The sequence below is a fragment of the Lontra canadensis genome, unplaced genomic scaffold (genome assembly GCF_010015895.1).
Source record: "Lontra canadensis isolate GAN:19392208 unplaced genomic scaffold, GSC_riverotter_1.0 scaffold79, whole genome shotgun sequence".
In the NCBI taxonomy this organism is placed as follows: domain Eukaryota; kingdom Metazoa; phylum Chordata; class Mammalia; order Carnivora; family Mustelidae; genus Lontra; species Lontra canadensis.
The window spans coordinates 7924975-7942264 of record NW_022631073.1 but is presented as its reverse complement, the minus strand read 5'-3'; the positions used below and the strand labels follow the sequence as shown (position 1 = coordinate 7942264).

The 17290-nt window shown below is 49.3% G+C and overlaps 1 protein-coding gene across 2 annotated transcripts in view; it reads right to left on the bottom strand.

Annotated features, from left to right (window-relative positions):
• CPXM2 (carboxypeptidase X, M14 family member 2) overlaps positions 1-17290 on the bottom strand; it is a 123283-nt gene that overhangs the window by 2895 nt on the left and 103098 nt on the right. Inside the window, exons 9-13 of one of the 2 annotated variants that reach the window (XM_032882129.1) lie at positions 16673-16869; positions 15504-15683; positions 9698-9995; positions 5257-5396; positions 3222-3321 (exon numbers count right to left, since the gene is read on the bottom strand). In XM_032882129.1, the coding sequence (XP_032738020.1) occupies positions 3222-3321; positions 5257-5396; positions 9698-9995; positions 15504-15683; positions 16673-16869 (915 nt within the window). The remainder of the gene's footprint in view (positions 1-3221; positions 3322-5256; positions 5397-9697; positions 9996-15503; positions 15684-16672; positions 16870-17290) is intronic. The other variant, XM_032882130.1, reaches the window with a different exon arrangement.

The window sequence follows — 17290 nt, the reverse complement described above, 5'->3', positions numbered from 1 at the left end:
GATCACAGACACCTCGGAGAGAGATCAAGGAGATTCAGAGCAAATGTTGAGCACTGAGACGCTGAAATAAATATGATAAGGAACCTGCAAAGTGCGGAGCTCATCTATCATGAGAATACACTGGGAAATTATTTCAGGAAGGAAATAAAGGGAGAGGGGGAGGCGGCTCTCATCGGCTCATCCAAACCACCTCTGTGATCACAAAAGCCTTGAGGTTCCAAGTTCACTGGGCACAGAACTGTCTTCTGGCCTGTGGGGCTCAGCGGACTCTTTCTCTCCCACCCCGTTTAAAACCTTCCTGTTTTCTCACATGCATACAAAGTGCTAATCATCCCAAGAATGTTCTAGGAATTTTTGTGAATTCTTCTTTTACAGGAGCTTGTTAGCAATGTTTAAAATATAAGTCCTATGCGGGCCCAGATACAGTAGCCCCTTCTATCGTAAGGATCACCGGCACCCCACGGCGATCCCACCCATCTCAAGTTCAGAACCTGTCAATGAACATAAGAACGAATGAATGAGTCCGGGAATGAACGCAAGGCCCAGCATACACCGGTGAAGGGCGGCCATGTACCGAACGCCATGCTGCATGGTGGGAAAGCTCATAGGCAGCGGCTATCAGGTCCTCAAGGACAAAGAGTAGACAGGTGAGGACAACAAGAAGTATCACAGCATTACACAGCGGCCTACTGTTCTGTGGCGTGTCAGCTACAATCCACCCATGTAAGCAATCCTTGTCCTTCTGTACCAGGCATGCCAGCAGGCTCTCAGGTTAGCCTGGCACTGAGGGACAGCAGGGCAAGTCTGAAGCCCAGCCTAGCCCCTCCTTCGGTCCCAGAGGCTCGTTTCCTCAAAGGTCAAATGGGATCGCTTGTCAGAAGGACCAGGTCTGTTAGTGCATGTGAACAGTCTGGAGAAGAGGCTCCTGTCCCCTTAGGAGGGACAGCACGGGGACAAGGGCTGGGGCACGGCATTCACAGTCCCTAGCCCCTGGCTCAGATCCCGGCTCAGCCCCTCTGTGTACTCCCAGAAACATCATGTCATGTGCATTCATTCATTCAAACTCATTCATTCATTCAACAAATATTTATTAAGCCCCTACAGAATGTCAGGCAGTGTGCTTATACTTCATCGAGGCACAAAAGGGTCCAGGACCCCTGGTCTGGGACCAGTGGGGGAGCGGCAGAAACACCAGAAGGATGGCAGGTCCCAGCTTCTCCTGCCAGACGTCAGACGTCAGGTGTGGAGGGGCTATGGGAAGAGAAGGCGGGGGGCCGAGAGGAATCAGTGGGTGATGGGGCAGATGTGCGGCGTTAGAAAAGGTGGTCACCATGGTTGGCTCTGTTGACCTAGTGACATCTGAACAAAGACCTGAAAAGGGCAAGGAAGGGACTAAGGGATTCTCGAGGGAAGGAGGTTCAGATGGCAGAGGGAAGGCGGTCCTGCTAGAGCGAAGACCCCGACACGTGGCCTCAGTCCTCCAGGAGGGAGCCTGCAGGGGCACCCAGTGAGGCGGCAGAAAGCACAGGGGAGCGATTGTTCTATTTGACCAAAACTGGGGCTCATGATTTTCAGTTTTCAAATGGAGCCAGTCCTGGGCAAACTGAGAGAGCTGGTCACCCCAGAAGAAGAGCTTCGGGAGGTACCCCAGAGCCCAATCCCACATGGCCTTTGGGGGGTACCACAGTGACCCCGCAGGGGCCGGGGCTGAGACCAGCCAGCAGCCGAGGAGGTGCTGAGTGGGCATCTATTCTGCAACCAGGGACTGCCTGACCCGGGGTGGGGGTGGGGCCGAACGGAGGCTGAGCTTCTGTTCCTCATCGGCACCTTGGGGATCCTTCCAGCCGTCACAGGCTGTACAGGTGACAACACATGACGAACACAGGAGGAGGATGGACTTGGCCTCGTTTCCCTGGGGCCGCCCTTGTTTTAAATCTGACAGTCACATATTCTGGGAACCTTCTCCGTCCTGGGCCACTGGCCGCTCCATCCAGGGTCAGCTCTTGAACCAACAGGTCAAGTTCAGGCTGCATTGAACACTTGCCAAGTGGCCTCATATCCGATTTCTCCCAGTTGCTCGAGTGTGTCCGAGGGCTGAACAGGTCTTCCTCATGGCAATCACCATTTCCCTTCTCCTGCTACTGAGTTTGTGCTCGGTGCCCGGGGGGGACTTGGAGTAGGTTGAATCACGGCCCCTGGAAGCCCACATCCTACTACCCAGACTCTATGATTGGGACCTTATTTGGGAAAAGGATCTTTGCAGGTATAATTAAGGATCCCCCGATGAGATCATCCTGTATGGCCCGGGTGGACCCTAAATCCAATGACATGTATCTTTGTAAGAGGCAGAGAGGAGGAGGCCACAGAGATGGAGGCAGAAGTGGAGTGACGTGGCCAAGGAAGTTGCCAAAGCTGAGGAAGTGTCCTTCCTGGGGGCTCTGGAGGGAGCACTGCCCTGCTGACACCAGGATTTCACACCTCTGGGCTCCATAACTGTGAGAGAATACATTTCTGACTTTTTAAGTCCATGGTCATTTGTCATGACACCCACTGGAAACCAGCACAGGACCCAATGCCCCTGCTCACTTTAGCTGACACCAAAGCAAAGCCACCTGCCCAGGGCAATGACATGGCACTCTGCAGAGTCTCCCGGTGGCCGAAAACCTCTGTGCGTGGGTGTACAAGCCCCCGGACACACCATCTTCTCCAGAACCCCTGCAGACAACCTGCTGTGGGCTTCTAGACAATTCTCTTCCCTGTGCACCTGTCATCACATCAGGATGCACACGTCCCTGTCACAGTCAAGGTCACTGTTTCCTCATGTCACACCATACACACTGAGCGCCATCGTGGTAACAACGGTCCGGGGCACAAGGGAAAACTACAAGGGTTTCCCAGCAGCAGGGAAGCCCTGAGTGGCAGGGGCATGCCGGCACTGGGAGTCAGACACCCGAACCCTCTCCCAGCTGCCTCTTAAGCCACCAGCATCTCCTTTCCCCTCCCTGCACCTCTGGTTTTCACCTGAATAAGGGAGAAACCAGAAAGCACAGGCTCAAAACCTTGCTTTCCAGGGTCTCCAAGGGGAACCCAAGGAAGGAGACAAGAATTTGGCTCTCCATAAGAAGTTTCCAGCACTTGACATGTGATTTTGACCCAAATAAAACGCTTTGAGAAAACAGACATTCCCTCCTGAGAGACAGTTCATCTAGGCTCGCAGTTACCTGTTCGGATATCATGGTTAATGCCTTCCACAGAGATAACAGCATTCGGAATTCCTTTTCCATGGGAGTCTCTCACCACGCCTTTGATGCCGCGATGGACCTGCTCAGCACACGGGACAAGGAACAGGGTGAGCTCACAACGCACCCGACCCAGTGGGCACAGTGACGGCTGTAAGCCAAATGCCACCCCAGGGCCGCCAAGAACCCTCTCAAAGCCTTATCTAGCTCGACAGCCCCCTGGCTATACCCGGATTTGTTGTGTAAATTTCTGTGTTCCCCTTGGGTCCGTGCACTGGGAAGTCTTCCGCTGGGGTTCAGCTATTCCAGAGGCTTAAAAAATATTAGGATCTGAGATAGTGCATGTCAAGCGCACCCAGTAAAAACAGAATTTAATTTTTTCTAGTGCATTTGACTTTCCTGAACTCCACAGACCTAACATGTCAACCCAACGACTTAAGAATCAGAGAGAAAAGAGTCAAAGGCGTTCTTAAAAATGACAACTCAGTCCATAGGGCCCTTCTGCTAATTGGTTGCGTCATAAGACCCACATCACTCTGAACCTTGTGCCTCAGTTTCCCTATCTGTAGAACAATGTGACAATCCCGGTGATATACCATCATTTCTAATGACACTGTATGTATTACTGTACCTAGGCCCTTTATCCACAGCACAGGACACGGGATTCCTTTAGGATGATCAGAGCCTTCTCTCTTTTCAGAGAGAAAATGAAAAGGAGCCTTCCCTCGCAAAATTCCAGTGTGCGGACAGACAGCGTGCTTGCATCTGCCCAAGGGCGAAGAACAGGCTCACACCTGCTGTGCCGGGCAAGTGTAATGGGGACTGCAGAGAGTCTCCAGGGATCCTTGTGGGGCAGACTGGAACACTAGGTGCCAGGGCTGACCTCTGCCAAGGTCAGTGGAGTGGGAGGTGCAGGAACTAGGAAGCTGGCAGCTGAGCCACTGCCTGAAATTGTCTTCTGCTTCATCTACAACAACTCATGGAAGGGGCGGCCTCCGTGTCCGATCCTGTGAGCCTCAGGGTCACGCTTCCTAATGGATGGGAGTCATGGCAGTCACGTAATTGAGGCCCTTTTGTTTATTCCTCTGGTTTCCAGTTTGTTTGTTCCTTAGTGGGGCATGGATATTATTGGATTCATTGTAGCACCGAACTAGACTGGTTTACTGGATGCTACAGGATGGGCCGGGTCCTTGACAGCAGGAGGAAGGGAAGGCGAGGGAGGGTCCTGGGGGACCCAGCAGGGCTTCCTCACCAACTGTAAGCAGAACCCTGGGAGGGGCTCAGGAGACCCACTCCCAGGAGCCTCACACACCCACGGCAGGGCCTCTCAGCCTCACAGCCATGATGGACACCCCAGTATCCTCCAACAATGCCCATGGTGAAGTCCTTGTTTCCGGGATCTTAGAACGTGACTGTATCTGGAGACCGTGTCTTCAAAGCAGTGATGAAATTAAAATGAGGTCTTTCAGGTGGGCTCAGATCCAATCTGAATCCCTTAAAGGGGACTGTGGACCCACAGAGACATCAGGAGCATGGGCGCACAGAGGAAAGACCACGTGAGGACGTGGGGAGGAGACAGACCTCTGCCAGCCAAGGAGGCTCTTCCAAATGAAACCAACCTACCAACACCTTGATCTTGGACTTCAGCCTCCAGAACTTAATTTCTGTTGCTTGAGCCCCCGCCCCCCCGGGGTGGGGGGGCTATGTTTTTATGCAACCCTAGCAGACTAGCACAAGGGGCCTGGGCATGCTGGCTCAGACACATGTCACCCCGTCCCCACAGGGCAGCATCCGGTCACACTCACCGTAACCCAGTGTGAGTGATCAACGAGGCTTTACAGCTCACTCCGGGGGCCGAATCCGGTGCGGACAGATGCTGGCTCTTCCGGCACCGTGTGGGGCCGGCCCAGCACGACGGCCAGATCTGAAGCACTAACTCGACTCAGTCTCAGGCTTTCAGGCCCCGAACCGGCCCCTTCCCTTCCGGCCCCCGCCCCGGCGTGCGCTCGTGCCGCACCTGCTCCATGAACACGATTAAGGATTCTCGATTATTTTCCCACTCCTCGGGCAGCTCGCTCTCGTGCGGGAACTTGTCACAGCCCACGTAGATGGACAGCTCGAAGCAGTTTGTGTGAAGGTAGCTGAAATCGTTGAGACCTGCCGAGCCAACCGGACAACGCTGTCACCAAACCGCGCTCCAAGGGCAGGAGGGAGACAGCAAGAATGTTTAAGAACGGGATCCGGACGACCTCACTTGAACAAGGAGGTGTCCAGTACCTGCTGCAGCCTGCGAAGGAATGACAGCAAAGATGAGGGGAGGGGCGGGGCAGAGAGAGCGGGGATGCGGCCAGAATGGTTTCTGGGGAAGACAGGTGCGTCTGGGAACATCGCTGGCAAAAGGAAGACCGAAGTGTTTTTCGGATAAAATTCTGCTCAGTAAACCCAGTTTAACACACTATTTTAATAAAAATAAAGCCACCAGGAATGAGCAGTATGGACTCGAAGTGGTGGATGGAGTTCTTCTCCATGGTTACCCATGTGCCACCCATGAGCCAGGACCTGTCCTTAATGCTCTGCTTCCACTGACCACAAATTCAACAGAGAGTTAGGCAGCAGAGCCCAGTGTCACAACTGAGACAATGGAGGTAGAGAACAGCCAAGAAAGATATCCAGAACCACGTGTCTGGAAAGAGCCAGAGTCAGGGTTTGAACCTCGGTGTGTGTGACACCAAGGCCTTGCTCTTCTCTCCAGGGCTTGGGGAGAGCCAAGCCAAAACAGCAGAAATGTATCCTCCCATAGCTCTAGAGGCTGGGGGTCTGAGATCGAGGTGTTGGCAGGGCTGTGCTCGCTGTGGAGGCCCTCAGGGAGGAAACTTTCTCGCCTCTTCTAGCTTCTGGTATATGGTTGCCCCCAGTGTCTCTTGGCTTGTGACTGCATTGCTCTTACCTCTGCCTCTGTCTTCACGTGGCTTCTCCTCTGTCCCTTATAAGGACATTTGTCAATGATTTTAAGACCCATCTAGGTAACCCGGGATAACCACATCTTGAGACCCTTAATTTAATTACACCTGCAAGGTCTACCACCGTACCACCCTGAACGCGCCCGAACTTGCCTAATTATACCTGCAAGACCCATTTGTCAAATAAGGTCACCTTCACAGGTTGCAGAAATTAGGAAGCAGAGATTTTTTTTTTTTCAGGGTAGGGCACCATTCAACCCAGTACGGCTCCCAGTATTTGTGAAGCGAAGAAATGAATGGTAGGTGGCATTAAGTTCTTTCAGACATTTCTGGTTTTGAGCAACAGGGTGATCAGATCAGCGAGAACACAGGGCAGCTATGCTGTGCGTGACCGCAGGAAGCATCCACAGGATGCAGGAGGCCCCTCCACGAGCCGCCCTTGGGTTTTTCGGGTCAGGGCTAAGAGAGCAGAGCGGGATGTGCTGGGTTTCTGTGTGGTGACTGATCAAAGGAGCAGGTGCTCCTGCACAACCAGCCTCTGTCCTCACTCTGCATCTACCCTCCTTGCCTACCTCGCCATCATGCTGAGCGGCGTACTGCCCAGTAGAAACACCTGATTAGGACTCATGGCTTGGGGTATCCAGAGAAATTCCACAACAGCCTGATCGCTACAGTCACGGGCAAAATGGTACAAAAGACACAGCCACTCTCTCGGGTGGATTCCAGATTTCAACCACTCCCGTGTCAGCAGACGGACCTTTGACCACATCTGTGATAAGACAGAGGCAGAGAGCTGCGGGGTGGGAGAGGGGAACCCCGTCGTGCACGTTAAGGGCACATCCTTCAAAGGGGCCTGGTCTGGCTGGAGAAGGTTGGTCAAAACGCCACGTCAACATATCCACTTGAACCCGAATGTGGAATTATGAGAGGGCAGAGGGGGGTCTCAGATGCCATGGCCACTAGTTAGAAGGGCAGGACACGCTGAGAGTGCCAGGGGCCTCTGTGCACAGAGTATTTTCATTACTCCCAATCTTCCAGGCCTTGCTGGCACGGAAATAAATCAGTGTTACCTATGCAACTCTGAGGAGGTCTGCCACCCTGCCTTGTGTCTTTGAAGCACTAGAAGTACCGGAGGACCCGGTGACATGCTGGGAAGCCAGGGGAGGGTGGAAAAGCTTCACCTGGGCTAACTGCTGCTGACTTCCGGCCCCACAGCAAATGGCGTGAGTTGAGAATCCTGGGTCAAGAATGGCTTTGAAAGCGTGATGTGTGGGCAAGGACCTGTGGCATGACCCAGACAGATCCCCACACACCCTGGGTCCCAGCGGGACCGGCCAGACGTTCCTGTGCTCTCCTGGCCTAGAATCCCACTGCCGTGGCTTCTGCAAGGAGCACGGAGCTGCACCTTCCTCGAGGCCCGGGCGCCCATCACCAGCTCAACGTGCACTTTGTCGCTGGGCCAGAGAACGTGGGGTGGCAGCCCGGGAACCAAGGGGGCCTGGCGTCATTCTGGGGGTGACACACACACGCTCAAAACAACGTGTGTTTTGAGCTCTCCCGAAGCGGGCTCCCCACGGCCCCATCTCCGTTAACCGCTGCCTGTCGGTCACGGCTAATGAGCAAGAACCGAGCAAGAACAGGGAGCGGAGGGGTCGGGGGAGGGGAGGAAATTAGAAGTCACATCTCATTAATCCACAAAGAGAGGCGTCCGTGCACTTCCTCACGCCGCCGGGAGGGAGAATGATTAAGAAGGCTCAAGCTGCCACACGGCTCTGCCACAAAAGCCCCCGCAATAATGGAAAATATAATCGATAGGAAAAAATCAAATGCGGCGTGTGTGACTATGTGGCAGCCAGCTTTGCCAAACGTGGCGACAGACCCGGCGCCGGCGACTCCGGCTGGGTCCATACCCGACGCGGTCGCGGCAGCCGGGAAAAGTAAACAGAACGTTCACGTTAAGGCTGTCGCCGGTTCTCAGGGCTGAGATGAAGAAGTGAGAATGATTTGGGGCCATTAGAAAATTCTCTTAATCAACAGGGATTTGACATTTTTTTTTTTTAATTTTGTGCAGGGCCAAACTATGATGGTAAATAAATAAAACACCACTGCGGGGTAGGGAACCCAGAAGAAATCGGGAAGCTTTCTGTACATGTTAAAACATGGTCACGGGAACAAAGATATTCGCTTTTTAGTTTTCTTTTCCCAAGCACGGACACATACCTGAAAAGCATGTGAAGGCTGAATCTAGCAAAGGAAAATCATATGATGGTTAATTAGGGAAACAGAGCAGGCATGTGATGGTGAACAAATACCACGGGAGAGGGGGAGGCAGACAGGGGAGGGGTCCCCGGCGGCGTGCTTCCCTGGTAAGCTGGACAGAGGACACCCAACACCTGCCACCCATGTGAGCCTCATGACAGTCCCAAAGGTCCACCATCTTCATCGTTACCATCGTGCCCATTTCACAAATGGAAAATACAGGGTTCAGAGAGGTCAAGGAACTCCCCTGGGGTCCTACAGCATCTGGGTGATGAGCCGGAGTGTGAGTCTAGGTCCAGTTGACACGGAACATTTCTCAAGTTCATCCGCGGTTCGACAACCCCCACAAAGTCAAGAAAATGAGCAACAGCATTATGCGTGGGGTCTTGCCATCACAAAGCTGAGGCACCTTAGGGAATGGGATATCCTCTTCCCTCCTTGGCTGGGAGCCCTGGGCCAGCTCAGCTTGGATTCAGCAAGGAAAGTTTATCCGGAAATGGGAGCCCAGGGTCCTCTGTGGCTGCTGCAAAGGAATTCCCGAAGTTCCTGCTAGAGGCCTGTCTGGTCCCGTGTGGATGCCAGGAACGAAACCGTACACTCCCCACATCACACACAGGCAAGCTTCGACCGAATGCCCTGGTCTGACCCCCAGCGGACGGGAGGTGTGTGAAATGGTGTTAGTCACACACTGGGCCTCAGGACACACCTGCAGCTTGAAGCCACTTCACACCTGAGTGTGGGGTCAATGCCCGGCCCTTCTGGGGACCCATGCATGGGACACGCCCACGATGGGCACAGTTCTGCGTAAAAACACTCTGGCCCCAGCACCAACACACACATGCTCTCTGCTCCTCTGCTGGGTTCACTTTTCCATCTGATACTTCCTTCCAAGTCTACATCTACCCATCTCTGACCCTGCAGAACCTGAATAGCTCGGGGCTAAGAGCAGACCACAGAGCCAAATAGGTGTGGCTCTGTCCCCTTTCTTGATTGGAGAGATCCCTTCAGAGTCCAAGCGCCGGTGAACTCATTCATAAAATGGGGAGTAGCCACAACCCCCCAAGACTATCAGAAGGACTAAGGAGGAGTCTGTATAGAGCGTTGGTGGACTACAGTCAAAGGCAGACTACATTCATGACTACCCCCATGCCAAAGGTAAGGGATGGCTGGGTCCCTCCCTGTCCCAGCCATCTATTACCATTTGGCTCTACAATGACAGCAAGGCCACCAGAGACTTACTTCCGGCGACAGTGTGCCAGGAGGCCCCATTGACTGTCCCGTCCTCTTTCTGGAAGTCCTCTGTGTGGCACACCCTCCGCCTGGCGTCGGTCATGAGGCGGTGCGTGGAGGCGTAGGAGTAGGCCAGCCAGCGGAACACGTGGTCATCAGGGGTGGGGCTGGGTTCCTGCGTCTTCCACAGGGACCGCACCATGTCGTAGGGGTAAGCCACCACCAGCTCGCCCCCCTGCAGGTTGCCGCCCAGGACAAAGGGGATTTTCTCCATCCAGGCTATGACAGCCCTGGTCTCCACTGCCACCTGTGAATGAGGCACATTTAAACAGGCTTTGAGAAATAAAGATCAGAAGGAAACTGCTTCCTCTCCCTACTTTCCAAACAGGGACATGGTTGAAAGAACAACCATTTTGTGGAATACTTGCAGCAAAAAATGTAGAATTTCAAAATCGGCTGAAGCAAGCTAGATTTTTTTTTTGCAAATCATGGATAGGAATATTTTCTATAGGAATATCCCAGTTCATGCCCAGGGAGAAAAGATGGAGTTAGCGCATCAACACTTCTCAACTCCAGTGAATCAATGGACCAGGCATGTCTATCTCTGGCTCCAAAGAGCAGAGAAAGAGAGAAAACCAACAGAATAGTCTCCCTAGGGAAGAGCATACACACCCAAGGAAAACATCAACCCAGAATACGACCAGCCTCTAATCCAGGGGCTGGTAGCCTCTTTCTGCAAAGGACCAGATGGGAAATACTTTAGGTTTTGATGGCCCTGTGGTCTCTGTCCCAACTACCCAACTCTGTCCTTGTAGCAGGGGAAGCGCCAGAAACAACACGCAGATGAACAGGGCTGGGTTCTGATAAGACACCATGTACACCAACAAGCCTGGGCGGGAAGTAGCCCGCCTACAGGCTGCAGCTCGCCAGCCCCTGCTCCACAGAGCCTAGTCTGGTTGACAGCTCACGGCCAGCTTACAGGAAACACAGAAGCATAGGTTACATGACACGGAAAGGATACAGCTGGCAGCACCCAGACAGTGGAAAATGTGTCAAGACGATCTAATCCGGTTGCTGGTACCTTAGTTGTTACGAGATAAGCAACGAGCTGAACGACAGCAAAAGTGCAAGGAAAAAAGGCAGGAAGTGAAACAGGAGAAAGTTAAAGGAGACTGGAAAGCCCGTGCTCCTGACCACAACTTGGGAGCTTCTCTGGTTCCTGACTTCAGCTACAAGAGGGGCGCCCGGGTGTCTCGGTCGGGTAAGAGGCCCACTCCTGATCTGGTCTCAGGTCATCATCTCCTGGGTCGCGAGATGGAGCCCTGCATAGGGCTCCATGTTCAGTGCGGGAATCTGCTTGAGATTTTCTCGTTCCCTCTGCCCCCGCAAAACAAATAAATAAACCTTAAAAATAAAATCTAAGAGAGAGAATGATAATAGGGCAAATGTGAACCCTGACTGGATATTTCATAATACTAGAAATAATTGATTTTGATAGGATAATGGTAATTGCTCATGGTTTTAAAAGAGACTCTGAGCTTTTAGAGATACTTACCGAAATATCTGCACATGAAATGACGCCACTCCCAGGATTTGCCTCAGTAATTCTGGGGAGGAGGAGGATGCGGGTGCAGATGTAGATGGATGAGAACGGACAGATACTGAAGTTGAGATGGGAACACCAGGGCCCTGAAAGCTTTCACTCCAGTTCCGTACGGTTGGCGTTTTTTTATGATAAAAAGTTGAAAGAAAGAAAGGAAGAAAGGGAGGAAGGAACAAATGAACAAAGGAAGGAAACAAGGAAAAGAGAAAGAAGGAAAGGGAGGGAGGGAGAAAAGAGGGAGGGGGAAGGAAGGAACTCACAATGTTTGAAGCCAAAATTAGAAAGCCTGATATGGTCAATATTGATATGAATTCAATATTTTATCCTAAGTTACTGATTCCCATGAAGAGAATTCCCACAGAATAAAATTTGATAATGGGAAAGAAATAAAAACTGGAAATGGCTTGGCTGCGCAGTACAGAAAGTTGATTGAAGAACGAAATTAACTTAGGGTTCATTAAGTTGTGTTTTTCTTCCTAAACACATCAGGGGCCCTGGATGGGACTGTTGTAGAACTTGGCTCATTCCACAGGATCATTGCTGGTCCCTGCTTGTCCTCTGCTCTATGTTGATAGAATAAACACCCATTAACCCACCATCTGTGCCCAAAAACAGATCTTAAGGACAATTTCTATATAATATGTGATTCCCTCTGTCCCATCCTCCCGTTTTGCACTCAGAGGTAAGCATTGTATCCTCAATGATATGATTCGCATTCTTTTTGTTTTACCCTAGGTGTGTATGCTTAAAAATACATTATTTGGTTTTACTTGTTTTTGCTCTTAAAAAGGAGGGGGGTAACCATACTGATTGTTTTCTCCATTTTTTTCCCCTCAATTCATGTTTCCAAGGTGTATCTGTATCGTTGCAAAAAAGCTGTAGCTCAGTCCTTTCCACTTCAGTACAAGGATGTCATCGTTTAACTGTCCTTGTGATGGGGGCATAGAGGTAATTCTCAATTTTTTACTGTACTGAACAGTGGTGGGTTTTTTTTTTTTTGAGCTTCCTTTTGGTATACATGTGCTGAAATTTATCCTGCATAAATCACCAGAAGTGGGACTGCAGAGTCATAAGAAATACACATATTCTACTTTACAAGATAATCAAATTATTCTCTGAAGTCACGGTGCTAATTTACACTTGCACCCACAATGCATGAGAGAGCCACTGGCCCCATATCCTCTCCAACGCTCAGCTACTGTCAGACTTCTTAATTTGCCAACCAGTGGGTGTAAAATGTTCTCTTATTTGCATTCCTTAGTACTAGTAAGGCTGAACATATTTTCATGTTTATTAACCATATTTCCTCTTCCACGAATTGCCTCTTCATATTCTTTTACCCATTTTTCTATTGAGCCGTTTATATTTTTCTTATTTGTTATTCTTTATATATTTGGAAGTTTTAATTCTTTTCCAATTTCCTAATTTGCAAATAATTTCTCTTGGTTTTTAGCTTCTCTCTTATGGTTTTAAAATTTTGATGAGCAAGCTTTCTTATGTTGGTTATGTAGTTGAGTTTATTAATCTTTTATTTTATGATTAATGTCATTTAAAATAGCCTTCTCCCTGAAACTAGTTATCTGTATTATAAAGTTTCACTAAGAGATTTTCGTGGGAGTGATGATTAAATCTTATCAAATGAGTCTTTCAACAGACAAATCCCTTCATATTATTTCTTGGTTTTTCTCTTAGTTCTGCTCTTACTTTTTGATCACAATCTTTATACATTTTGGGGGGTTCTTCTGTTATTCATTTGCTAATTTCTTTAGCTAATTTTTAGCCTTTCTTTGGAATATAATCATTGAAAGGTATAAACTTCCTAAAAGTACAAGAGTTTTTGTGGTACTCCACCAATTTGGATACATAATGTTTTCACTGGGTTCTAATTATTTTTCAGTTGCTAGTACAGTCTTTTTCTTTGACTTATTATTTAGAAGTATTTTTCTTTAATTTTCTAAAGAGGCGGTGATATTTTCATTAGCCTATTTACTGTCTTCTGGTTGAACTGTATGTTGGTGAGAGCATCATGGTCTGACTCCTATTCTCTGGAACTGGCTAAGATTTCCCTTAGAGCCCAGAGCATGTCAATTTTTGAAAATGCTCCAGGGGTGGGGCGCCTGTGTGGCTCAGTGGGTTAAAGCCTCTGCCTTCGGCTCAGGTCATGATCCCAGGGTCTTGGAATTGAGCCAAATGTCGGGCTCTCTGCTCGGCAGGGAGCCTGCTTCCCCCTCTCTCTGCCTGCCTCTCTGCCTGCTTGTGGTCTTTGTCTGTCAAATAAATAAATAAAATCTTAAAAAAAAAAAAAAAAGAAAATGTTCCAGGGAATACTCAAGAAAATACATTATTATCTACCTAGTGGTTGTAGACTTCTTATAGATCCCTATGTCAAGCTGTTGACTGTTTTTCAAGTCTTTATCTTTGCTGACTTCTTATCTAACATAACCACAACTGAAAAAAGTGTTGGTGATAGAGGATCTGTGTAATTCCCCATGTGTTTCCCAAAGATGACAAGCTCAGAAAGCTAAATTCTAGTCTTAAAGCAAAGACTGATATCCAAGGACTTTCTCTAAGCTGAAGAATTCCTTATTTCTCCTAGCCTCAGGGCCAAGAACGTTGGCAACCATATTCAAATTCTGGTCCAAGAGTTCCCAAATGATAACATCACTTGAATTCTCAGCCTTACCAGACGTCATCAGTACGTTTGTTTGAAAGAAAACTGTGTATGGGGGTGGGGATGATTGTATAGGATGGAACTGGGAAATGAGAGAGAATACAGAAGACTCAGAGGCCCTGAACCCTTTATTCCCCATAAGCTACCCATGGGTTCCCTAGCCACACCATAGACACTGCCACTGTCTGTCTACATCACTTGACTGGTTGCTTCCTGAGGGCCTGGATAACACCATCCTATGCCTCCCTAAATGAGGCAACCATAGTGGCCTTCCTCCAGTAAGTGGTGCCTGCCCATGAGGTGGGCTGGAGCCCCAAGGCAGAGCAGGGGAGTTGCCTTCTATCCATTCATCATTTCTCCCTTGGTTCCTCATGGACAGAAGTTATTTTTATTTTTGTTTTCTTGAGCTTGCAATGTGCTTGCCTAAAATATAACATTTTCCAGCTTTCAGGAAGCCACAGTGGGTTGAGAGCATGTTTTGATTAGATTTTGGCCAATGAGATGGAAGCCTAAGTATGATGGAGGAAATCAAGGAATGATTCTTAAAATTAACTGAATTGTCTAAGAGGAGGATCTTCTGAATTCTTTTTTCTTTTTTGTTGTTTCTTAACGCCTTTTTTTGTTTGTTTGTTCCTTAACTCTTGCTCCCCTCTTCCTTCACAGCCATGACAGCTGGAGCACCCATCGCCATCTTGGATTTTGATCTTGAGAGTGGAAGTCATACACTAACATGGTGGAAGCAGAAAGATAGATGAGTCTTTGGTTCCTGATGTTCACAGGGCTTCTGTCTGGCCGGGCTTCTATCCTCTGCCTTTAGAGTCCTTCTATGTGAAAATAAATAAATAAACAAACTTGTCCCTCATTAAGCTGCTGTCATTTTGGATTTTTTCATTGTTCCCACTGAATCTAACCCTAACTCATATAAGCAATCAAAGCAGCCCTCCTGAAGGACATATACAATCAGAGGTCAGGGGTAAAAAGGTAGATGACAATGGGAAGGGGAGGCCATAAAAGGCATGCAAAATTTTGTGAAAATTCTTTCTCCCACAACACACTCTTTGGAAAAGAAGACTGGAAAATTTGAGGGAAGCATTTCTCACTCAATGCATTTCTTTTCTTTCCAAAGAAGCATGATGTGTAATGATCCATGAGGACTTACTGAAATAAAATTAAGGTCTCTCAAGCAATCAGTAAGTTCTAAGGACAATTTCATAGCAATTCCATAGCATGGCCGAAGCTGAGAGTAATATGGACGGTAATATGGCAGGGTTTTTGGCTTCTCTTTGTTGTTGTTGTTTTTAAAGCTGTGTGTGGTTGTAAAGAGACCTAATTCAACGATTTCTCTTTTATGAAGAATATCTGCAGATATCAACTTTAAAGGTAGTTATTATCTAGCACACTTCCCCGCTTTGGGAGAAAACATGAAAGGGAAAAAAAAAATGGTTTTGTCTTGTTCTTAAATGTCAGATCTTCCGCAAATACCAGCGGGTGTTAACTTTGGCCTTCCACTGCTCTGCAAATGATGGGGTATTTTTACTCACCGTGGCATTTTCAGACAGAAACCACTCAGGGATTGCAATATAGTGATTGGGAACTTTCCTTGGAATGTTCTGTCGGTCCTCTGCCTCCCAGAGCAGTGTGTTTAAGTCGGGGAAGTTGTTGTTGATGTCGATTCCATCATGGGTCCAGCGCCCCAGGGACCAGCCACCCAGCTCCGAGCCCTGGGAGACAATTCCAAACGTGAGGGACCACAGGCTTCTGGACTTCTCCCACAAAAGACGTCCCTGTCTCCAGGCCCACCATCCCCACCTGGGTGTGTCTCTAAGCCTCACAGGTCCTCTGGCCCAAAGATGGCCCCCAAAAGAGAACAATGAAGCCCTCTCTAGTACTACCACCACAAGTAGGTGGGGGGTAATACCACCAAATCACCCCAAGAAGGAAGGCAGAGCCTCACCCCAGCCACATGGCAGTGTTCAAGAGGTATTACAACCCTTCCCCCCAACCTTCTATCCCCCTAGAACTTCTAGACTGGTCAGATAAAACTCTGAGTAGGAATGAACCCAAGAGTCCAACACTGCAAAATCAACCACCACCGCATTAACACAGTCTCCCAGCCATGCCCACGAGTCTGGCTTGCAAACCCCTGACCAGTGGACCTTACAAATCGGGCACCAAAAGTCCCTGACCAACTCGGTGCCCATAAACACAACCCCAATTCCATATTATCAGGCATACGTGTGACAGGTACCAAGTACAGTCTTACACTTTATTCCCAGATAATACTAATAATAGTCCATCCACAACGTAACCTGCACAAAGCCTATGCCACAATTAGAACATGAAATGTAAACGATCTCTCAGAATAACAAAAACAGCTCTCTTCGGAGCATCGAGAGCATGACAGGCCACAGATGAACTGAGGATCTGCCTTGATGGGTGCCTCCTCCAGGTTCAGCGTTCCTTTCATTCTCTTCTACTGGATTATTCCCTCGCGTTCACTTTTTCCAGTGCGTTGGCCTGTCTACCTCTCAGGTGCCCACGATTCCCAATTCCTGCTTTGCACCTTTCGGGAACCCTGTGAGTTTACCTGCCCTCGCGGAGAGACACTGAAAGAGAAGCCAGGACATGGAAGAGAAATTGACTCATGGCCCAGCGGGCTCTGCCGGGGGGACCTAGCGGCTACCCCGCCAACAGGGGGCGGCATCATTACCCCTTCGTAGGCCTTCTCGTAGCCGTCAGGGTTGAGGGATGGGAGGATGTGAATCCGGGTCTCCTCCACCAGGTGGACGATGCGTGTGTTGCCGGCCAAGTATTCTTGGCACAGGAACTGCATGAGCAACAGCGTCAGCTCCCGGCCCAGCACCTCGTTGCCGTGGGCCCCTGCGATGTAGTGGAACTCTGGCTCGCCTTTACTCGAGGACAGGAAAAAATACAGTCCATATCGGCGCTACTAGCAGAACAGCCCTTACCATTTAGGATTAAAAAGATCTCTGAGTAATAGCAACTTACAGTTTTACCCCATCTCGTCTTACAAATGGGCCCCCCAAGTTCTATCACTACCCTTTTTTAAAATTCCCCAATAGGTACGTAAGAAAATGTGTAAAAAACTCATAGATGATACCAGCCCCTGGGTAATCATATTTATTCTTATTTAGCGAGAACGGAGAAAGTGATACAGTGCGTAAGGTTGAAAATTCACAAATTAAACACAAGACAGGGCAATTATTTTTCTCTTTGGGGAGGCAATCGTTCTTCTCCAAAGAAGGTCCTATTAAATCTAAAAGGAGATAGAGATGGATAAACAGAAGCAGAAAACCGACCAGCAGGG